General features: G+C 38.0%; 1 protein-coding gene across 1 annotated transcript in view; it reads right to left on the reverse strand.

Moving 5' to 3' along the window:
• Positions 1 to 18936: 18936 nt before the first annotated feature.
• Positions 18937 to 22153, reverse strand: part of N (neurogenic locus Notch protein) — a 433061-nt gene continuing 429844 nt past the window's right edge. Inside the window, exons 23-24 of the mRNA XM_069820749.1 lie at positions 20422 to 20641; positions 18937 to 20339 (exon numbers count right to left, since the gene is read on the reverse strand). Of these exons, the coding sequence (XP_069676850.1) occupies positions 19078 to 20339; positions 20422 to 20641 (1482 nt within the window). The 3' untranslated portion in view covers positions 18937 to 19077. The remainder of the gene's footprint in view (positions 20340 to 20421; positions 20642 to 22153) is intronic.

The raw sequence follows: 22153 nt of genomic DNA on the forward strand, positions 1-22153 counted from the left end.
TTTTATTATGATGGTGACGATGGCATCTTAAAAACCTCTCTCCAGCTTGTATTTTTCCCTCCACTTTACAAAGGTTTTCGGAATGGTGCCTCTCGCTCCGAAGAAGAGACCGGTAACTGTGATATTTTCAATGTTGTATTTCGCTGATAGGTACTGAATCGTGGGCTCGTAGATTTTCTTTTTCTCTTCGTTCACTTTAGATGGTTGAGTAGCTGAGATTTTAAATCTGATAGTAGGATCAATTATTTCGGCTGTCTGTTTATTCCTATTTATAGCTATGATATCTGTCCTACGATTGCTCCCACCATCAGCAATACAATGAACTTCCTCGAGAACGTCTAGATTTTTGGATCGAAGTGATCTGCGATCATAGAACGTATGATGTTGTGACGTTTTATTCTGAGTACTTCTCCCTGTGGGCAACTCCCAAGCACATGTACGGTAAAGTGAAGTGTAATAAAATCCCTATAGTGATAAAATACCAATGCCAACATGTAAAGGGCTTCACGATCTACCTTATGCTTAACTCAACACTTCAAAACTTTGTTCTGGCCAATTATTCAATTCAGAGATGAGGTGTGACAGCAATTTGCCACTACAGCTCTGAACTGTGACAGCTCCAGAAAAATCACTGTGACAGATAATAGTGATTTTGTCACATTGTGATTTTTGTGCTCAGATGATTTTTGGCGATTGTGGGGCTGTAGACTTCCAAGTCATCTAGAACTCATTTTCACTGCCACCTACTTACCTCTGAACAAACCACGAGGAATACCAATGCTTCTCATCATGAGCCAGCGCAGATGTTTATCGCTCTTCTGCAAATTGAGTTGATATATATCAGTGTCATGTCTTATATGAACAATAGTGATTAGCATGGCGAGTATACTGAAAACAATACACGCTCTGATCTCTCAGCTGTCTTATCATTATGTGTGGGCGCATATATATTCGCCCAAGAATATTCACGAATGATTAAGTGAATCATGTGTGAAAGAATACAAGTATATTGAGTGCATAGCTTCAGTATCGAAGAGTTTCCGACATTAACCTTTTGAGTGGGACAAAAATTAATTAGGTCCCAGTTATGTTGTCTTAAAGTTAAGGGGATCGTGACCCTGTAATAAGTTCAAAATTTCAGTTTTTTTTTTATTGATTTATATTCTCTGAAAAATCCTCTTTCCAACAGTATATCATTTATGCATTTTATTATTATTATTATTATTATTATTATTATTATGGAAATATATTTTAAACATTTTTATCTGAGATGAGGATTATGCAGCTGAGGTGTTCTGATAACTTTGGCAGCCATTTTCCATAAGTTTGTATTTTTCTCTATAAAGTGTACCATATCTCAGTTTCTAGTGGTTAGATTTACAGTGAAACCTCTCATTTACGGACATCGAAGGGATGTAACAATCTGTCCGCATCTGGGAGGTGTCCTTTATTGGGAGGGAGGCTCCCCAATATAACAATAAATTTATAACAAGCATTATATATCACTTCATGCTTTAAATGAAATTTTATGACTTTGTTTATCCACCCCCTTCCAGCTAACAAGGGGTAGTCGGCTGGGCTAGTGGTAGCCTACGAGATCCATATTATTATATTCTTTTATGTTAAGAAATTTCACTCACTTCCAGCTAATGGCATTATCTTCTTTCGTGTTAAGGAATTTCTGTACAGTCCTCAAAACCAAATTTTCCATTTTTGTAACACACTGGGTCTTGAAATCCAAGTTCTGGCCGCAGTCAGGAGGTAAAGCAAGCTTTAGGACTGTCAAACAGCTGTCCGTGTCCATGTCTGAGAGTTGAATTTATCATTATTTCTATAGTATTTCAGTTGAGACAAAAATCTGTCCGTATATGAGGGATGTCCATAAGGAGAGGTTTCACTTTCAAATTTTATGTGTGTATTTAGTTTGTATTTTAGCATAAATTGACACAGGGGTTCTTAAAGCAGATTTATTGAAAAATGTAGCAAAAACTGAGGTAAAAATTTACGTATTCAAAAAAAAAATTCATAAATTTATAAAATATTATTTTTAAAAATCCTTCCATCAGATTACTTATAAGAGTGTCAGAAATAAGTTGCAAAAGCTTTACTGTTTTACTCTCAACAGTTTTAGAGAAAATGTAAGTAAATATCACTAATTTAACATGTGTTAAGATAGGAGGTTCCCAGTCCCTTTAATCTTCTGACTTGCAATTGTCTGGATTCTGGGCCTGTCACATATACGTACGTCAGTTGCCTTCGCTGTGAATCACATACTGGGCAGAGATGACGATTTCTCGTAGCTGTGATTTTGGAACAATAGCCAGTATGATCCAGTGACAAACCTATTACAGCAACAAAAACACAGGTCTTCAAATCACAGCCCACTACTAGTTCAATTGTTAAATTATTATCAGACAGCTGTAAAATCACTTTCTAGGGTGACTGCAAGCAGTGAAGGTAGCACGGGGAGGACCATTCTTGATCAGCCAACAGAAACACTAGGAATGTTCACTGAGATTCACTATATAAGCATAATTATGTTTAATGAAAAAGGTTCTGTGAATCATGTGATGTGAATTAAGAATCGCACAAGATGGGCAACACTGCGAACCTCCCCTTAAACTGCGCATATTGTTAGATCTTAACAGCAGATAGTCAAATACAAAAAATTAGCTGCCCATACTAGCTGTAAGGTTGTGAAATTAATGCTTTAAAAATTTGACAAAAATAGAATAACCTCTAGCACTGAGAAAATAGTACTCACTGAAGCAAAGAGAATTGTGCGCACAAAGTTATCTAACACTCAGTGTAGGCATTCACAGAGGAGAGCAATTCAACTGCTGCTCTCTCCAAGTACTTACAGTTGTTTCTTAATGTAATGCTGCAAATAAGTATTCACATATCAGCCTGATATCGCACTCAGCAAAGATTCTCCTGCAAATAATGAATCGATGTTTATATTCTAAGTGGAAGGACAGTTGAAAGAAGAGAAGTTTTGCTTCAGGAAGGGAAATGATACGAGGGATGCAACAGTGGCGTATACTGGTTAAAGGGTTTGGGCTACCACTGACCCTATTATTACACAAAATATATTTTAAAGTCCCTATAATAAAATTCCTTACATATTTATGTGAATTTCAGACGTCTTGATTGGGACGAAAATACGTTGATGACTTCGTCATTGAAATTACAGTTGGGCCACTTGCAAAGTTTCTGTAGAAATGACTTTTCAATGGATATTAGTGCCAAGCCGGATAAACGTTCCTGTGTATGAGTTGATCTACAGTAGGATTTTATTCTCTTCAACGCAGAAAATGTTCTTTCTACCGATGCTGACGTAGCTGGTATTGTCACAATTAATGTTGCCAATTTAAGGACTTCAGGAATAACTTGGTTCAGCTGGTTTTCATATATGGCAGATAATATTTCATGGATAGGTTTGTTCGAAAAATCAAAGACTTCTGCTGAATATATTACACTTAATTCATTTTTCAAACGTACTTGATCAAAGTGACTGTTATAGGACTGAAATAATTTGTTTAGTGCCTCATTCGGGAAGTTTTCTCTATAAGCAGAAAATTTTTGAGAATCTAGAAGATGTGTGAACTGAAGCTTTCCATAATCAGAAAATCTGTCAGTAATTTCCATGCGCATACGATCTAGTATGCTGTAGTACAGCTGCCTGTATTTCAATTCATCATCTCCTTTTCTTCGCTTTAATGGTGGTTCCATTGTATTGACTGAAGAATTTTCATTTTCCATATTACTCCATATGGACGGAAACCCACTACGTCTGAACTCGGATATAGTATTTTTTTATCTTTGATACCTCTTGCAAGTAGTATGCTATGTCTTGACTTTTTGTCTGAAGAATATTGTAGAGCACATCTGTATGTGCGAACACTCTAGCATAGACTTCAAGAAGAAATATATTCTGAAACTGTGTGAAAAAATTCAAATATCCTTGAGCCTACACAATTACAGCATCATCCCAGTTTTCTTCAGAGTCATTACAAATGATATTTTTAAAGAAAGCAGTCCGTTTTTCTCTGTATTCGTTTACTGTATTTACAAGCCAAGATGTAAAATTCAATCTAGTTGGTGCTACTTTTGGGAGTTTCTTGTTCATAAATTTCTTGAGTTTTCTGACCTTTTAGGAGATGATGAGAAAAATGCAGCTAAACCCGACAGTGTTTTGAAAAAAATGCGGCATTCTGGAATGGATGAAATAGTTTGTTGCAAAACTAAATTGAGAACATGGCTGTAACAATGGACAAATAGTGCTTGAGGATACTTTTCTTGAACTTTTGTTTTTAAGTCATTAATATTTCCCGCTATAACTGAAGCACCATCGTATGTCTGTGCAATTAACTTATTGCCGACATTGTATTCTGCTGTAACACCTTCCACATGCTGAAACAAAGTAGCAGCAGTTTTGTCCGAACTGACATTTGTGAATCCTATAAACTGTTCTTGAACATTGGCAGTATTGTCGACGTAACTTAAAACAGTGGACAATTGACTCTGATTAGAGCAGTAACTTGTTTCATCAACAACAATGGCCACAAAAGGTTTTATGTTCTTTATCATAACCCCACTTATAGCAAATATTAAGTCATTCTGAATTGCGGGAGAATTACCACGAAATACTGTTGAACTCTCAAGATGATTGGTCAGTAAATGGTCAAATTCACTTAAGGAACTTAAATATTCAATATAATTTCCTATATTGTCTGATTCCACACTCTCGTTATGGCCCTGAAAAGCCAATTCTTGTTTTCCTAGAAAGCAGACTGCGTTAATAAGATGCAGTAAAATCTCCAGATTTTTTTTTCACAAGAGCATTGTGTTGGTTGATGTGTAGAGCTTTTTGCTTATCTAGCTGTAAATCAATTCTTGTCTTCCCAAAGTTTGCAAAGTTCATACTACTACAAATATGAGCTTTTGATTTGTCGTATTCTAGGACTGCCGTTCGAAGGGAGTTCATATTAGAAAACCCCTCTTTTGATCACACATTAGTTTCGCGGCTAAATAACAAACATGACCAGCAAAATAGTTTAGACAGTTTAGAAGTACCACACAACCAATTCCACTTTGGACAAATTTAACTCAGGAGTTGGTCTTTCCATTTTCACAATTTCAACTTTCTCGTTGTTATGTACGACGGTTAAAAGGCACTTTTAATAAACCTTCTATTACACAGTCATTTTCAACACAAACCTCTCCAGAAACTTGTTCTGCCATATTTTTCAAATATCACTTAATTGGGAAATTAAAAACTTAATAATTCACAATTAATATAACTCTTAGACACTCGAACAAATCACAGATTTAAAATGATGCACTGCAAGAACACAATCACATTCAATTGCTAGCGTACTAAGCGTATTGCTGCTTCGCGCCTGCGAAGAAACCAATCACGAGAGCGGCAACTCGCCCACCTACAGTGCACGATGGAAACAGAAGGGAGTGGGGGGGGGACGGGCAGTTGTGCGAAGGACTGCGTGAGCAAAACGGTTACAGGCTACCTCATGTAGCAAGCGGTTTCTCCAGCGATGCCGCCTTGACAACTTGTTTCTTTTCGAGAGCAGAGAGCGCATATAAATCTAACAATTACTTTAATTTTAATTACTATGGTAAAACTAATGATACAAATTTATTACATTATGTTATATTATAAACTTTTTCTTTTGTAATTTTCTTGGGCTACCACCGGTAGCCCCGGTAGTCCGCAAAATACGCCCCTGGGATGCAATAAGATAAGACTGCTGTGAACAATCGAGAAAGATACCTCGAGAAGAATAAAGAAGTGTACAGAGAATTTGTGGACCTAGAAAAGGCAATTGACAGAGTGGATTGGAATAAACTGATGGGGATCCTGAAGAAAATTAATGTGGATTGGAAAGAGAGAAGATTGTTCTGTACCTTTATATGAAACAATGAGTCAAAGTCAGGATAAGAGAAGAAATGTCTGAAGGAAGTGAAATAGGGAGAGGAGTAAGACAAGATTTCCCTTTATCACCTATCCTGTACAACATCTACAGTGAAAGCTCTCATTTACGGACATCATAGGGACGTAACAATCTGTCCGCATCTGGGAGATGTCCCTTATTGGGAGGGAGGCTCCCCAATCTAACAGTAAATTTATAATATGTATTTTGTGTCCCTTCACTCTTTCAATGAATTGTATTACTGTAGTTTAATTCTAAATACAGTCTACTGTACTATAGTAAATTCTTTGCAACTTTGAACTACAGTAGATAAGACCAAAACAGGAAAATACAGTACTGTGTCATGCACTTTTATTCTAGGTTTACCTTTACGTTCAGGTGCCATGTCTCTCGAAACAGAACAACTGATTGAAGTGGAGAGAATAATCCTACTAATCCTATCATGTATCGAATACAATTTCACGATCGCGGAAATCTTGGACCCATCAGACAGGTTAAAGTTTATGACTTTGTTTATCCACCCGCTTCCAGCTGACAAGGGGTAGCCAGCTGGGCTAGTGGTAGCTTACGAGGCCCTTATTGTCTTCTTTCATGTTTAGGAATTTATGTACAGTTCTCAAAACTAAATTTTCCATTTTTGTAACACATTAGGTCCTGAAAACCAAATTCTGTCCGCAGTCAGGAGGTAAAGCAAGCTTTAGAACTGTGAAACAGCTGTCTGTGTCCGTGTCTGAGAGTGTCCGTAAACGTGAGTTAAATTTATCATTATTTCTATATTATTTCAGTTGGGACATAAAAAGCTGTCCATATTTGAGGAGTGACCGTATCTTGGGGGTGTCCATACGGAGAGGTTTCACTATACTTAGAAGATTTAGTGAAGAACTGTTTTCAGAACACGAGAGAAGTGATAGTAGGAGGAAGAAGAATAAAGTATATAAGATTTGCTGATGATATGGCGTTGTTAGCAGAAGAGGAGATGATACTAAGGGATATGCTACTGGAGCTAAATGACAGCTGTGACTAGTATGGAATGAACATAAATGCAAACAAGACGAAGATCATGGTTGTTGAAAGAAAAATAAAAAAGGTAAAGTGCGAATTCTAAATGTGGCAGTAGAACAAGTGGGGTGTACTATAAGTAGGAACATGAGCTGCTGCCAGGAAGTCAAACGGAGGATAGCAATGGCTGAGAAGAAACTGCCTACTGAAGGATGCACTGGAAGGAATGGTGACTGGCAGAAGAGTTTGGAGCAGAAGATATGAGATGATAGACAACATTAAGATATATGGCTCATATGCGGAGACGGAAAGGAAAGCAAAAAATAGGAAAGATTGGAGAATGCTAGATTTGCAGTGAAAGACTTGCCCTTGGGCAGAAAACTGTGAATGAATGACAGTTAATATGGGCAACTACTTTTTTTTTTGCATATTTGTCTTTGCGCAATTTGAGGGAAGGTTTTAAAATTAGATCATTAGCAGATTGGCTGGAATTTCTAAATTGGATAGGATTCGAAATGAAAGAGAAGAGAAATTATGATGGTAGACGGTGAGTGTGTGTGTGTGTGGAATGAAAGCGACTGATTTGGTATGGAAACGTTTAACGTAGTATGGAAGAGGGAAGCTAGTCCAAGTTAACAATGAATTGGAATCTGGTGGAGAGGAGAAGAGCTCCACTGAACAACATTTGGCATACAGGAGTTATACAACGTTGCCAAAGTGTGTTGTAGCGGGTGGCGACTAATTTGAAGGGCAATAAAGAAAATTTGTTTGTATCTTTGTTTTGTTTGTTTTCTGATAGCATTCACCGAACTTTTTAGAAAAAAAAAGTTTTTCCTTTATTGCCCTTCAAAATAGTCGCCACCCGCTACAACACACTTTCGACAACGTTCGTACAGCTTCTGGAAACTATCAGCAAAGGCCTCCTGTGGAATCGATCGCAGAACGGCTGTCACACGATCTTTGATGGCATTCATGTCCGCAAAACGTTCACCTTTCATGGCCACCTTCAAGCGGGAAACAGGAAGAAGTCCGCAGGATCCAGATCAGGGGAGTACGGAGGGTGTTCAAGAACAGTTACCATCTTCTGAGCCAGGAATTGGCGCACACGGATCGCACAGTGTGCAGGGGCATTGTCATGGAGCAGCATCCATTTTTCCAGTCCTGTGCAACTCTGGCCGAACCCGCCGGATACGCTGAAGCAATCGGTTCAAAACAGACTGGTAAAATGCAGCATTAATGGTTTGACCTGCAGGAACAAATTCCTTGTGGATGATGCCGTTGTTGTCGAAGAAGGCGATCAACAGTATTTTCACCTTGGATTTTTGCAGACGGCTCTTTTTTTGGTTGCGGGGAAGTCAGTGAACACCATGACATTGATTGCCATTTTGATTCCAGATCGAACTGGTAGCACCAGGTCTCATCTCCCGTGACAATGGTTTTCAGAAGCAATGGATCCTGGCCACTCATTTAAATGAAATTACCAGAAGTTTCCATCCGTTTTGCTTTCTGCTCGTCTGTGAGCTTGTGTGGCACAAAACTGGAGCAGATCTTCCGCTTACCCAAATCATCGCGGACGATGGTGTGCACCATGTCCTTGCTAATGTCCAATTCCTCCGCAATCAATCAGTCAGTCGCCGATCTTGTGCCAGCATTTGTCTCACTTTCTCGATCATTTCTGGGGTTCTGCTTGTCGATGGCCGACCTGAACGTGGCTTATCCTCAATTGTTTCCTTCCCTTCATGGAAGCGTTTAAACCATTCCTAAACACATTTTCTGCTCACAGCTTCCCTCCTGTACACCTGCACCAACATTCCAAGTGTTTCCGTTGTAGTCTTCCCCAATTTGTAGCAGAACTTTATGTTTACACGTTGCTCCATTGCGCTGTGACACTTCCTCTCACACTGACTACGTTCAACTGGTCGCAGTCTGTTTACACTGCCAGTCACATGCATTGCATGCTGTGTATCGATTCTCCCCAAGTCTCTGAAGAACCATGTGCATGCGCAAGCACACGCCAAGTTCTCTTTCAGATATGACACCATTCACCGAACTTTTTAGACACACTACGTACATACATACATACATACATACATATGTGGATATGGAGAAGAATGGAGCATGTGAAATGGACAGACAAAATAAGAAATGAAGCTGTGTTGGAAAGAGTGGCTGAAGAAAGAATGATGCTGACGCTGATCTGGAAGAGAAAGAGGAATTGGTTGGGTCATTGGCCGAGAAGAAACTGCCTACTAAAGGATGCAATGGAAGTAATCATGAATGGGAGAAGAGTTCGGGGAAGGAGACAATATCATATGATAGGCGACATAAGATATATGGATCATATGTGGAAACTAAGAGGGAGGCAAAAAATAGGAAAGTTTGGAGAATGCTGGATTTGCAGTAGTCATCAAACATACAAATAATAAACATACTAGTTGTACCTTTAGCATAGTGTACCTTTGAACATTTTTTGTTTTTTATTTTTTGCTACTACCTAGAGGACTCAAACTGAAGTAGATTGTAGGGAAAGCTGCTAAGTAGCTCTGGTCGTAGTTTTGGTTTGATTTATTGCGAAGTGTGAGTTCTGTGAACGAAAGAATCTTTTTTAGTACCAAAAGTAAACATTTCGTTCAATGATACATGTTATCTGACATAAAACCAGATTGTATTTGTTACCATCCATTAAGTACAATGTGTTCCGTATCATCTGGTGAGTAATAACATATTTTAATTTCCATGATTTATTCGAATCTCTAGTTTTGGGAGCCATATTTGTTTAAAAGTGCACCCTCTTGTACCTTTGAACACAGATACACAGTCGACGTCCTGCACTCCCTATTCATAAAATATTATGAATTATTTGGTAATGTTATGATGACCAATATAGTCATGGATATAACAGATCTCGTATGAACCAAGGCAGCATCCAATGTCCTTGCACACACAATATCCTATCCAGGTCGAGCCTCCCCGCTCAAGTTCTGAGTGCCTCCGAGAGTGAATCCACCAGAATTATCACCAGAGAGCATGCCACAAGACACAAGTTATCTCACCACAAAGTGTTTCAAGTGTAACCTCTGATGATGATCCCATTTTCTCGTACATTTTCAATTAAAATTACTACGTACTGTACTGATTACACTAGACTGAGAAATGATAAATTGTGAATATTGCCTGAACCAATTAAAGTGATTTAACATAGAACTATGCACTAAATCCTAAAATCAAACCCATTTATTGATATTATGTAAGGAATTTTAATAAAATCAGAACTATGTTAGATAATTATTAAATAATGTACTTTTTTACGTGCTAGGAACATTCTGGCCTCTATTTTGAAGTTAAAATGATGTCAATAGCCTCAAAACATTGAAATGTCGGAAGAAATATTTCATTGCAGACTAGCATTATAAATAAATAATAACTATATTCTAATAACAGTCAACAAGATGATTTCCTGAAAATTGTGTACGGATATCTTGAATATGAGAGTTAGTACACCGTGTTTTATAAAAACAAAATTAAGCAGCTGTTTAGAAAGAGAAAGACAAAACGGTATGTTAAGTATTTATGATTAATATTATGATTAAAAAATTATAAGTGAAGAAAGAAAGAAAGCATATGTTATCCTGAACTCAATTAGTTCAAAGTTAACAATATTAGAGCACTATGTTGATTGGTGACTAAAGAAGCTATACCGAAAATTTGTTAATCTGATCGTATGAGCCAATAAGAAGGCAACTTAACATTTTTCCATATTGTTGCCTTCGTTTTTTGTATTCATTTTCAATACTAGAATGTTTGATTTCCTTTCTGTCATGATATTTTTATGCATAAAATTAATCTGTGAAAAAAGAACACATACTCTTCTTGTAGATATCGTATTTGAATGTGAGACAAAAGTTGAGAATATTATTTCCAGTAAAAATACAAAAAATATATTATAAAACTCTACTCCCTTAATGACCAAATGAAAATATATACATACAAAATGAAACTCTAAAATATTTGTTCTCAAAACACCATTTTGGACTATATCTTCTTTTCCCATTGACTACCTCAATATTATTTTACTTACCTTATAGACGTTCCTCAGGTGATATATTTTTTCTCATTGTTGTGTGTCGTTTCGTATTATACTCTCGTTAACTCACTGAATAAATAATCAAATTAAGTTTTGCTCATTCTGAAGTAATTAAAAAATTTGCCATTGTACATTCTCAATGAATGATGCAGCAAGTGAAACTGGCTCTGTTTTTTTCTGTAATAGGATGAACCCAAAAAAAAAATCTGTTTCGACAATGCCTCAGTCTTCTACAACGTAATAAAAGCCACAACAGTGTTTCCTCTTCGAAATCCATTTTGGTACTAAGCTTGCAGTGTGGTGTGGTTGTCTGTGGTCGATATGGACTTCAAAGTTGTGGTCTGTGTGAGTTAAGCTGACCACAAAAAAGAAGTCCACATGTGGTCGGTTCCACCGACAGCACAACCACACAAAAACTACAGAATAATCGCAAAGTTGTGGTCCATGTGGGTTGAGCCTTACTAGGCTACATTAAACAATATTGATGACAATACACTCCCTTGTCTCACCTCAGCATTTGTTTCAAACCAATCTGTCATTCCTATTGGTGTTTTGATGCAATTCTCACATTTGTTGTACCTACATTCTTTTTATTTCTTTGATTAGACTCTTGGACACCTTTAAATTTTGTAATGCTTCCCATATTTTTGCACGGACCACATAATCATAATCTTTCTATAAATCTATAAATGCAATGTACAATTTATTATTTTCCATATTCACATCTCTTCTCAATAAGTTGTCTTACACAAAAAATTAAGTCCACTGTTGATCTTCCACTTCTAAATGAGTGCTGTTATTCTCTTAAAGACACAGGCTGCCACAGAGACAGAGCATATTGAGCAATAGGCAGTTGGAAGTATAAATAATATACATATGTTTAAGTTGAAGGGAGTCTTACAACAACGACAAGAAATGACTGAATAAATAAGTAGCTACTAATTAATTAGTTGAAGATCATTGTTGACCGTAGAGATGGTTGCGGAGTATAAATATTGATCCTCTCAGAACTGCAATAACGATGTCATCAATTGCCTTCCTCTGTAGGCCGAAACGTTGCCAGGTCTGGAAGAAGAAACCGGGAATAGTTCCGCGCACTCCAACCATAAGGCCTATTACTTCAATTTGTTGTAGACCGTATTTGTCCATGAAATATGGAACGGTACATACATAGATGTCGTTTTTTTCCCTATTTACATCTTCAGGTTGGCTCTTTTGTTTTTCAAATCTAACGGTGGGATCGATGATGTAGCCATTGTTGTTATTTGGCGGGATGGCAATCATGTCTATTCTTCTTGTACTGTCATTGTCTGCCAGTCTTACAGTTTTGGGTTTTGCCGACGACACCGCAATCATTGGCAAAAGTAGAGAAGCAGCTATAGAATTAACACGCATAGCTATGCAGAAATTTAATGAGATAGGCCTCGAAGTAAACCCAAGAAAATGTGTTGGCATTCGTATTGAGAAAGGGGAACTTGTAGAAGAACCCTTGGATCTAGATGTTAATTGTCGGATAAGAGTATTGAAACACGGAGAATCAATTAAGTATCTCGGCGTCACGTTTAATGATTCCCTAAATTTTGACTCTAAAGGTACAATTCAGAATCTACACAAAAAACTCGATTTACTGGCTTCTACACCCTTATTGAAATGTGAACAAAAATTTCTGGTTTTGAACACATCTATTCGTACATCGTTGATTTATCCCTTCCAGACCGCGGAGCCGAACAAAATCCCAATTAAGTTTCTTCAAGACAGTGATAAACTTATCAGAAGTGCCCTCAAACAAATTCTACAGCTCCCAACGGACACGCCAGACCATAAGATTTATTCAGATATGAAGTGTAAAGGTCTTGGTCTCTTCAAAGCAGAGTGGGAAGCCCATCTTCAGCACGCCAATACTTGTCGCGTCCTCGCACTGTCAGCCAATCCCTACGTCACAGCCACTCGAGATCTCTTTACTGAAAGCACCGAATGCGTCAAATCTTTGCAGTTAACCGAGACATCCGACGTAATTAAAGACCCACGAACCAGTTTGCATGATGCTCGACATATGAGGAAAAAACTGCGAGAAAAGGAATTAGAGGCGTGGGCTAAGCTACCTCAGAAAGGTCTTGGCATAGAGCTATACAGCGAGTTTACTCCGGCGAATTCCTGGATACGACATCATGAAGGTCTAACCTCTAGCGAGTGGCGCGAAGCTATTAAAATGACTGCACATGTGTCTTCCGTACATTCCCTTCCGGGCAGGACTAGGGACAACATCCTCTGTCGGCGATGCCACAGAGAGCCAGAAACACTTGCACATGTCCTGGGCTCTTGTCCGCACGGTGAAGTACTCCGTAACTCACGACACCATAGAATTCGTTCGATGATCGCCGAACAGTTTAGATCAATAAATTTTCAAGTGTTCGAAGAAGTTCACGGACTGGCAGACAATGGCAGTACAAGAAGAATAGACATGATTGCCATCCCGCCAAATAACAACAATGGCTACATCATTGATCCCACCGTTAGATTTGAAAAACAAAAGAGCCAACCTGAAGATGTAAATAGGGAAAAAAACGACATCTATGTACGTACCGTTCCATATTTCATGGACAAATACGGTCTACAACAAATTGAAGTAATAGGCCTTATGGTTGGAGCGCGCAGAACTATTCCCGGTTTCTTCTTCCAGACCTGGCATTGTTTCGGCCTACAGAGGAAGGCAATTGATGGCATCGTTCTTGCAGCTCTGAGAGGATCAATATTTATACTCCGCAACCATCTCTACGGTCAACAATGATCTTCAACTAATTAATTAGTAGCTACTTATTTATTCAGTCATTTCTTGTCATTGTTGTAAGACTTCCTTCAACTTAAACATATGTATATTATTTATACTTTCAACTGCCTATTGCTCAATATGCTCTGTCTTTGTGGCAGCCTGTTAATACAGGGAGCTGTTATCGTTTAGATAAATAAATAAATAATCCATGGCGCTACAGCCCATAAAGAGCTAAGACCGACCAGTTGGTCTCATGCCCACATGCCGAAGCAGAGGTGGACGATCATCCAACCAGAATGGAGGTGTCGTGTGGTTAGCACGATGATTCCCCCACCCATTATAGCTGTTTTTGCAACAGGATTTTTCTACCTATCGTAGCTCCCCAAGTGCATCACAATGCTGGGTGGGCTCTGGTCCCATACACTGGCCAAATTTTTCTAGAGAAAATTTCTTCTCCCATGAGGACTCGAACCAGCGCACATTCCGTAATGTGAGTCCCACAGCATGGGATACTTTTCTACAATCTAGTTCAATTTTCTTACCAAAATTCTTTCATAAATTTTGAAACAGTGGCATAATAATGTTATACCACTAAAATTTTTGCATAAGGTTCTATTCCCCTTCTTATATATAGGGAGAATTATTCCTTTTTGCCAATCTTTAGCTATCTCGTTTTCAGTCCAGGCTATCCTCAACACTTTGTATATCCACTGGTGTGATATGGGTCTTGCTGCTTTTATCAATTCCACCGAAATTGCATCAATTCCTGTTGCTCTATTATTTTTCATCTCCTGTATTGCAATTTCTACATCAAGCATATCTAGGTCTTCCGTTTCTCCAATTTCTTCAGTTGCAATATTATTCTGTTCCTGCTTCATAATTATTTCTTCCATTTCGATTTGCTCTCTAGAGTAAATTTTTAAAATACTCAAACATATTCTGAACTGCGAAAACTTATCAGTGTGCAAATGTGATTAGCACACAATACTGAAGGCTTAAACAAACATTAATAAAACGGCAGATTATGAAATGCACGATCATTTTAAATCATTATACCTACTTGCAAGTTTGCTTTATAATACATTTTTGCAACCTATATTGTAGCCTATCTATTGTTTAATTGTTAGAAGTTACACATTATTCTTTAGAGTGCAAGTGGTTTTGCAAATATGCTAGATGGAAAAATAAAAATATCTCAATATACACTACCTACTCTTTGAAAATGATATAACTGAACAAACTTGCTAATTTAAAGGCATTTTCAAGTTTTCAGTTCCAGTCTTTAACAACATCCTCTTCTGGGTATTACTTATAACCAGAGACTGGAAGTTTAGGCATTATGAATCTTTAAAATAGGCAGGCAAAAAGGCATTATAAATAGCTAAAATACGCAATAAAAGGCAATTACAAAAACCTTGCACTAGACCCACAACTTGCACTTTCCACAAAGTGGTTTTGGCAGCAAGAAAAGCTTTACATAAGTCGAATGCAAATTGAATTTTCGATTTGATGTTGCAATTTACTGTTGGAAGCAAAGAAATCTTCTTCCCAGTAGCCTTGGAAAGTGCATTTTTGTGTTTGGTTGTACTGATATGTTGCAAAATGAAATATTTCTTTTCGTAGTTCACTGACTGCTCACATATTTTGCATGTAAGTACTTCACCGTCACTACAAAATACGTCGGATCCAAAAGTATTAATGTAACTTTGCAATTCACTGCGTAAAGGAACAGTGAATTTCGGCATCTTGCTGCTAGTTACAACAATGTCGGCAGTAAAAACTGAAAGAAAAATAACGTTGGACCCGCACTCATTAATGCCTTGTCAAATAAACACAGGCGATAATTAAAACGCTTACTGTTATACATTTTTGCACGGCAGCACTCATTGTTGCAAAGAGAATATGAACTGACTGAAAGACAATAATACACATTCGGTGAAGTCACTTTCATTTTAGCGGTTATAGAAATAAATTAAAATACTGTATACCTGTAGGCAATTTTTAATAATAAATTAATAAATAATAGATAGATAATCAAACAAAGGCAAAAAAAGCATTAATTTTGTAAATTAGGCATTTATATTAAAAAAGGCAGAAAAGGGCAACATAAAAGTGTGACGTTTCAATCACAAAGCTATAATTCGTACAGATTTACTTTCAAAATAAAATTAGATTTAACACATTTAAAAAGGCATTCTGCCAATGTCCCGGTCTCTGCTTATAACATATAAACTCTTCATCATTCTCATTTTCTTTTCTTCTTCTTCTCTCCTTCCTCCTCTTATTGTTTTATCTTCTGAACTGGAACTCTGTTCTTCTGCAGATTAGTAATTTTCTAAAAAAAATGTAATCTCCACTCCCACCTATATTAGAAACAGGACACTTTTTCAAACCCTTGTCTTGTCAAACTGCCTGCTGGGGACAGAGCTTGGTCCATGAAAAGTATCAATAATAATTAACATACCTCTCTTCCTTAACAAAGTAACCACACAATTTTAAGTCAGATGCAACTCCTCAGCCATCCAGGTATTCTCTTGTGCTCGAAATACTGCATAATAACAGAGAGTAATTGCTTTTTAGGGAGGATTTTCCATTTAAGAATTACCTATGGTGGCAGTCTAAACATCCTATAAAGTAACGGTAGGCTTCTTTTGTGATGAAAAGGGCTAGGCTCCAATAAAATACAAGTCTGGTTTTTACATGGCTGTTTTTATTTGGGGGGGGGGGGGGGAAGCATGGTACTAGATTCAGGACACTATGGTATTTTGATATAAAGTTCAAACATTTAGGTACAGTCAACTACGGATATAGTGAACCTCTGCGGACTTGCATATTTCGTTCACTATATCCGAGGTTCACTCTCTCCCCTAACCTTAAATGACAGAAATGAATGAAATTATGAACAAGAAAATAAAATATTTCATTTTTGTGGATTGGAATACTATATACTGTTATTCGCAGTTGATTTACTTAAACTATGATATCGACACACATCCGCTTGCGAAAGATCGTGTTCAATGTCACTTATAATATTCGCCTTATCTTCCAAAGAAAACATTTTATGCATCGATATTTTTATACAGTACATTCACTGTTCGAACACTAGAAACAGACTGAACAGACAGAAATGACAAACGCTGTTATGGTGTGACTGCGTACTCATCCTTGGAATTTCCCACGTCACTTAATGGAAACTGGGAGAGGGTTGATAGAGTTTGAAATCCATCGAAATCTTACCTTCATTTATGCTCTGGACATAATGTCCATCCCCTTTTAATAAAAGAGGGCAATTTCATTTCCATTGTTTCGATGCTATCCATCATAATGGAAATGTTTCTGAGAACAAAATGCAACCCTTTGCCGGTGGAGGATTAGAAATAACAGTAGAGTAGAGTGCCTGAGAACAGAATGTTAACCCTTCGATGGTGGAGTAAGGCAAGGTCGCCACGCGTTGCCTGGATTTACAGTACAGCTCATTGCCTAGGAATCACTAATCCTACCTTTGTCCTTTGACTAAAGGAGTAAGAGACTTATAATTTTGTTCTCAACACATCCTTTCAATTTTATACAAGAAAGTCCGACTTCAAATAAGAATTTGTCAGGATACAAGGTTCACTATAACTGAAGCGAGGGTTCACTATATATGGAAATATCAATGTACTTTTTAATGTATGAGGATTGGGAACAACGATTTAGTTCACTATAGCCGAGTATCCACTATAACCAAATTCACTATATCCGGAGTTGACTGTATATGTAGAAAATGGGAACACGTGCAGAGGAAACAAAAATAAGATTTAAGAATTATATTTTAATTATAATATATTTCTCTAAAATACATTTACTCCTTAAAGCACCCTACACAGAGGGCCATATCTTAAAAACAAAATTTATTCTGCAATGTTCATTACTTTTTACACGTTGATAGTAAAAGCAAAAGGGCAAGAATATTATTTGACATACAGAATGGGAATATTTGTGACGTGGTCCATACAATAAATAAATGCAAGTGTCATGACAATTTGGAATGTTATCACAGTGTTCTGACAATCCTTCAACTTCCATATTTACCTCAAAGGCAGACATTACTTTTTTTCCAAGTTTGAGATGTTCACGCAAAGTAAACCCATAATATCTCACAATCAAATCTTCAACCTCCATCAACAGCCCAATGAAATCTTACATTGTCATCACACTTTGCTTTACAGATGGGCAAGACGACAAGACAGTCAATTCTAGTGCATTTGAAATCAATCAACTTTTGATTAAATTCAATTTCGAGTTATGTTACAAACAATTTCTTTGGACAGTGATGATTTTCTTCTAAATTAAGACACAAATAGTGAATGAACAGAAACGTATCAACGAAATGACTTGAAAGCAAACTGTCAAGGTTTAAAAAATAAAAGCAGACATTAACCAAGCCCCATTTTTTTCTAAACAAACCCAAGAATGTATATATTTTTTAATTACTATGAAGAGAATCGTAATACAAAAGCATTTAACTGAAGTTCATAAATAACAATATGTGTAAATTAATCACATATAAACCAACCATTTTCTTCACAAAACTGCAACAGTGGGGGTGAGGGGGAAAATGAGATTTTTTGTGCAGTCTTATTTTAGGTAACCTGCAAACCATGCTTAAGAAAATCATCACTGAGTACCTAAATGATATTCAATTTCCAAAAAACTTAGAAAATGCTCAACATCCTTTAACATGAACTAAACCGGTTGATAGATCTATAAGCAGAGATTCTGTTTAGAGATATGTTACAATAAGGCACTGTTCAGATAGATATCGACTTCCTCGTCAGTAAATATGGTAGGCAGTTTTATTCTTTGATTCTGAAATGATGAAGTTTAAAAATGATGACCTCCATTTTTCATTAGCCAAAAACAGAGAACACACTGTAAAATCTCACCATGTACAAAAATTTGGTCTCTAGGAATGTGAATACAACTACTCTATAACTTATAACATATAAACCAGCCTAAGTACAGGCTGCCCACAAACTGCTCTTTATGAGTTTTGTACACAAAAATAATAAAACTATTTACACTGATGGCAAACAGGTTCTGTCATGTCCTAACACACAAAGGCATCTTAAGGCACTCAGCTCTGAAGGCACATGGAATGCGATTGGTCCAGTGTAAACAATCACAGATAAATGCTACACCATGGAGCGACATAACAAAAGTATTTGTACAATAGAGGAATGTAGCAACCACCTTATCGTTTAGGTACTTGGTGAGCATTTGTTACCACAACACTAGATGTAGATGGCTTCAGCTTGTTTCTGATGCTGACTGCTTGCAGCATAAGCATTTGCAACCGGACTGTGGATTCCTTCTGACCAATCAGAGTTGGAGTGTGGTGAGGAGGAGGACCAGTGTCCCGGAGACTCCGGCGAAGGTGTGGGAAAGTTCTCTGGAGCCTGGATATAGTGCTGTGGCGTTGCTTCTGGGTTTTGTGAGTGCTGGCTAGGAGGTGTGAGGTAGTGGTAGTAATTGACATTTTGCTGCTGCTGTTGCTGTTGCTGCTGCTGTTGTTGTTGTTGGTTGCTACCGTTGTTGGCACCTCCAGCGCCCATAGGTTGTTGCATCTGTTGCGGCTGCATGTTTGCCAACTGCTGTGATGCACCATATGCCAGTGGGAGCTCTGCTGCAGCCGTGAAATCAAATCCCATGGCTAGCTGCTGTTGCTGCGGGATTCCCCCGTGCTTCTGGTGGGTAGCAGCCCTCATGGCCGCGATGTGGGTAGGAGATGTGGGAAGAGAGGGCCGCGACTTGGCCGGGGAGGGAGAACCCATGTAACTGGTGGGAGGAGACATGGTCAAGCTCGAGTTGACGCTATGGGGAGGCGATTGTTGGTTACTGTATGGAGGTGACAGCGTGTTGGGATGCTGCAGCTGCTGCATCTGAGACTGTGCTGGGATGCTGAGAGGCAAAGACGTCTGCCTGCTGTGCTGTTGTGGAAGACCCTGCTCGTGAAATGCTGGCAGGCCTCCATAATTCCCGCCACCATACGAGTCCAGGCCAATGTTATGCAGACTCTGCATTGATGCAGCGCCCTTGATGCAGTCTTCATACGATGGGGGCTGCTTGCCCATCAGCCCATTGCCCCCATCCAGGCCAGCATGATGCAACTGTGCCAGTGTGAGTCCTCCATTGCTGTAAAGTGAACTGTCATATGGACTTGGTGTCCCATCTGTTGTACTCAGGCTGCCAACCGTGTGAGGAGATTCAAGGGATGTGACAGGAGATGCTACACTTTCCACACTCTGGACACCATGCGGTGGTTCTGTTGGAGCTTGAACTGCAGGCTTCTTGCCACTCTTCTTCACGCTGGGCTTCCGGCGCACAGATACTGCTGAAGCCTCCACATCGGGGCTAGTTGGCGAATTGCCAGCTACACCAGCTGGCCCACCAATGTTGGTGCCAGCCTTTGGTCGTTTCTTTGTTTTGGATGGTTTGGCTCCAGCTCCTATCACTGTGGGATGAGTTATCAGGTGGTGGTGGTGGCTGGGAGAGCCTGTAACAGAGAAGTATGTCATGCATGTGCTTGCTCTCATTCACGCCAGGTACTTGAGCCAACAGTCTACTACCACACTCACCTATGATAGGACCATTAGGTATTACGGTCATCATCTGGGGACTCCTTGGAACATGTTCGTCTAGCAACCTCACAATATCATGATGCAGTCTTTCACCTGCCACATCACGAGGCAACCTGTCCATGTGGTCAGTAATCTCACGGTTTGCAAAGTTGTCAAGTAACGCCTTACAAGCCTCGTAACTACCTTCACGTGCTGCCAGAAACAAGGGTGTCTCATCCTGCACAAAACGAATTCAGGCAATTTATTAGCAACCAAGTTTATTTGTAAAGCCCTGTAATAGAATGTCAAACCTTACAAAATTTCTTACATTTTGTACTATTTATTTATGTTTTGTAAGAACACTGATATAGATGTTTTCCGCATTTAAAGTCATTTTTTTTAATTTACATGCAGTTTTAGGTTATTTTCTTCACTTCACAGATTTTTATAAATCATTTTCACATTTTTCATGTTTTCATTTTTACATATTTTCTTACAGATCATTCTTGCCGATATCCATCTGCAGTGCTCAAGTGTTTACATTAGCTGCATCATAGCACCTGTAGTAGTTTTAAGCTTTCTTGGCCCCAGCGTGTGAAAGAGAGAGAGAGAGAAATTGTCACATGAGTTGCTACAGAGTTGTGAATATCCATTTCATTATTGCGTAACATTTGCTCTTATATTACATCATCCTCAGGGAAGAACTGTTACATGTGGTGTTTCGAGTTACCACTTGTGAGGTCTGTGACATTTTACAATGCAATACAATTGACATACCGAAACTAAAACTGTCAACTGCGAGCCATTGAAGACAGTATGTATCAGAATTCGATGAAAACATATTCTCAACAGATGGAACTATATTATTCTGTAAAGTGGGTGAAATAAAAGTTGCTGCAGATAAATGGTTCACTGTGCAACAACATATCAGGCGCGACAAACATTTCGACCCTCACAAGTACTAACATTGTAACTCACTTTCTTACATTTTTTAGGAGATGACAATGACGTTTTAAAATGATCGTGTAAATTAGTGTATACAGATATGTAGAGTAACAATAAAATTTTACATACACTTGGGGAGGTTTAGAGTTACAATGATAGTACTGGGAGAAAAAGAAACAATTTAAGACCATATTAACTAGGACAACTCAAAACCAGAAAAAATTGAGTTACAATGTTAGTACTTGGGAGGGTCGATTTGTATCTCTTGAAAATGCGAACAAAAGAAAAGTGTCTCAATTACTGTTAAAAGAAACTGCTTCCATATCATGCAGCAAGTCATCTTCCATTTATGAAGAACTGTGTGAAGTGTTTGTTAGTGCGACTATTTCGCTAGAAAAACTAGGCAATTCTAAATTACATGATTTCCTTGAACGTCACACAGGTCATATAATTCCAGACAAATCAACATTGCGTAGAAACTATTTAATAAAATGTTATGAGAACACATTAAACCAAATACATGAATATGTGAACGGGGAATTTTTTTTTTTTTTTTTTTTGAGGGTCGTTATGTAACTAATGTACTGATAGGCACCCTAAAAACAAATAGTCTTGGACAAATTTCTCTTCTAACCTTAGAGGTCTTGGAGGCAGTTAACCACACTCAGATATGCAAACTGTTCGATAAATTCATGTGTTTATTGTGACCTAATACAGTACAACATGAGAACATACTCCTCTTCCTAACAGACGCAGCATCTAACATGGTAAAGGCAACTAAATTTATCAAATCATTTTACAGTAA

This window comes from Periplaneta americana, chromosome 3 (assembly GCF_040183065.1).
Source record: "Periplaneta americana isolate PAMFEO1 chromosome 3, P.americana_PAMFEO1_priV1, whole genome shotgun sequence".
NCBI classification, from domain to species: Eukaryota; Metazoa; Arthropoda; class Insecta; order Blattodea; family Blattidae; genus Periplaneta; species Periplaneta americana.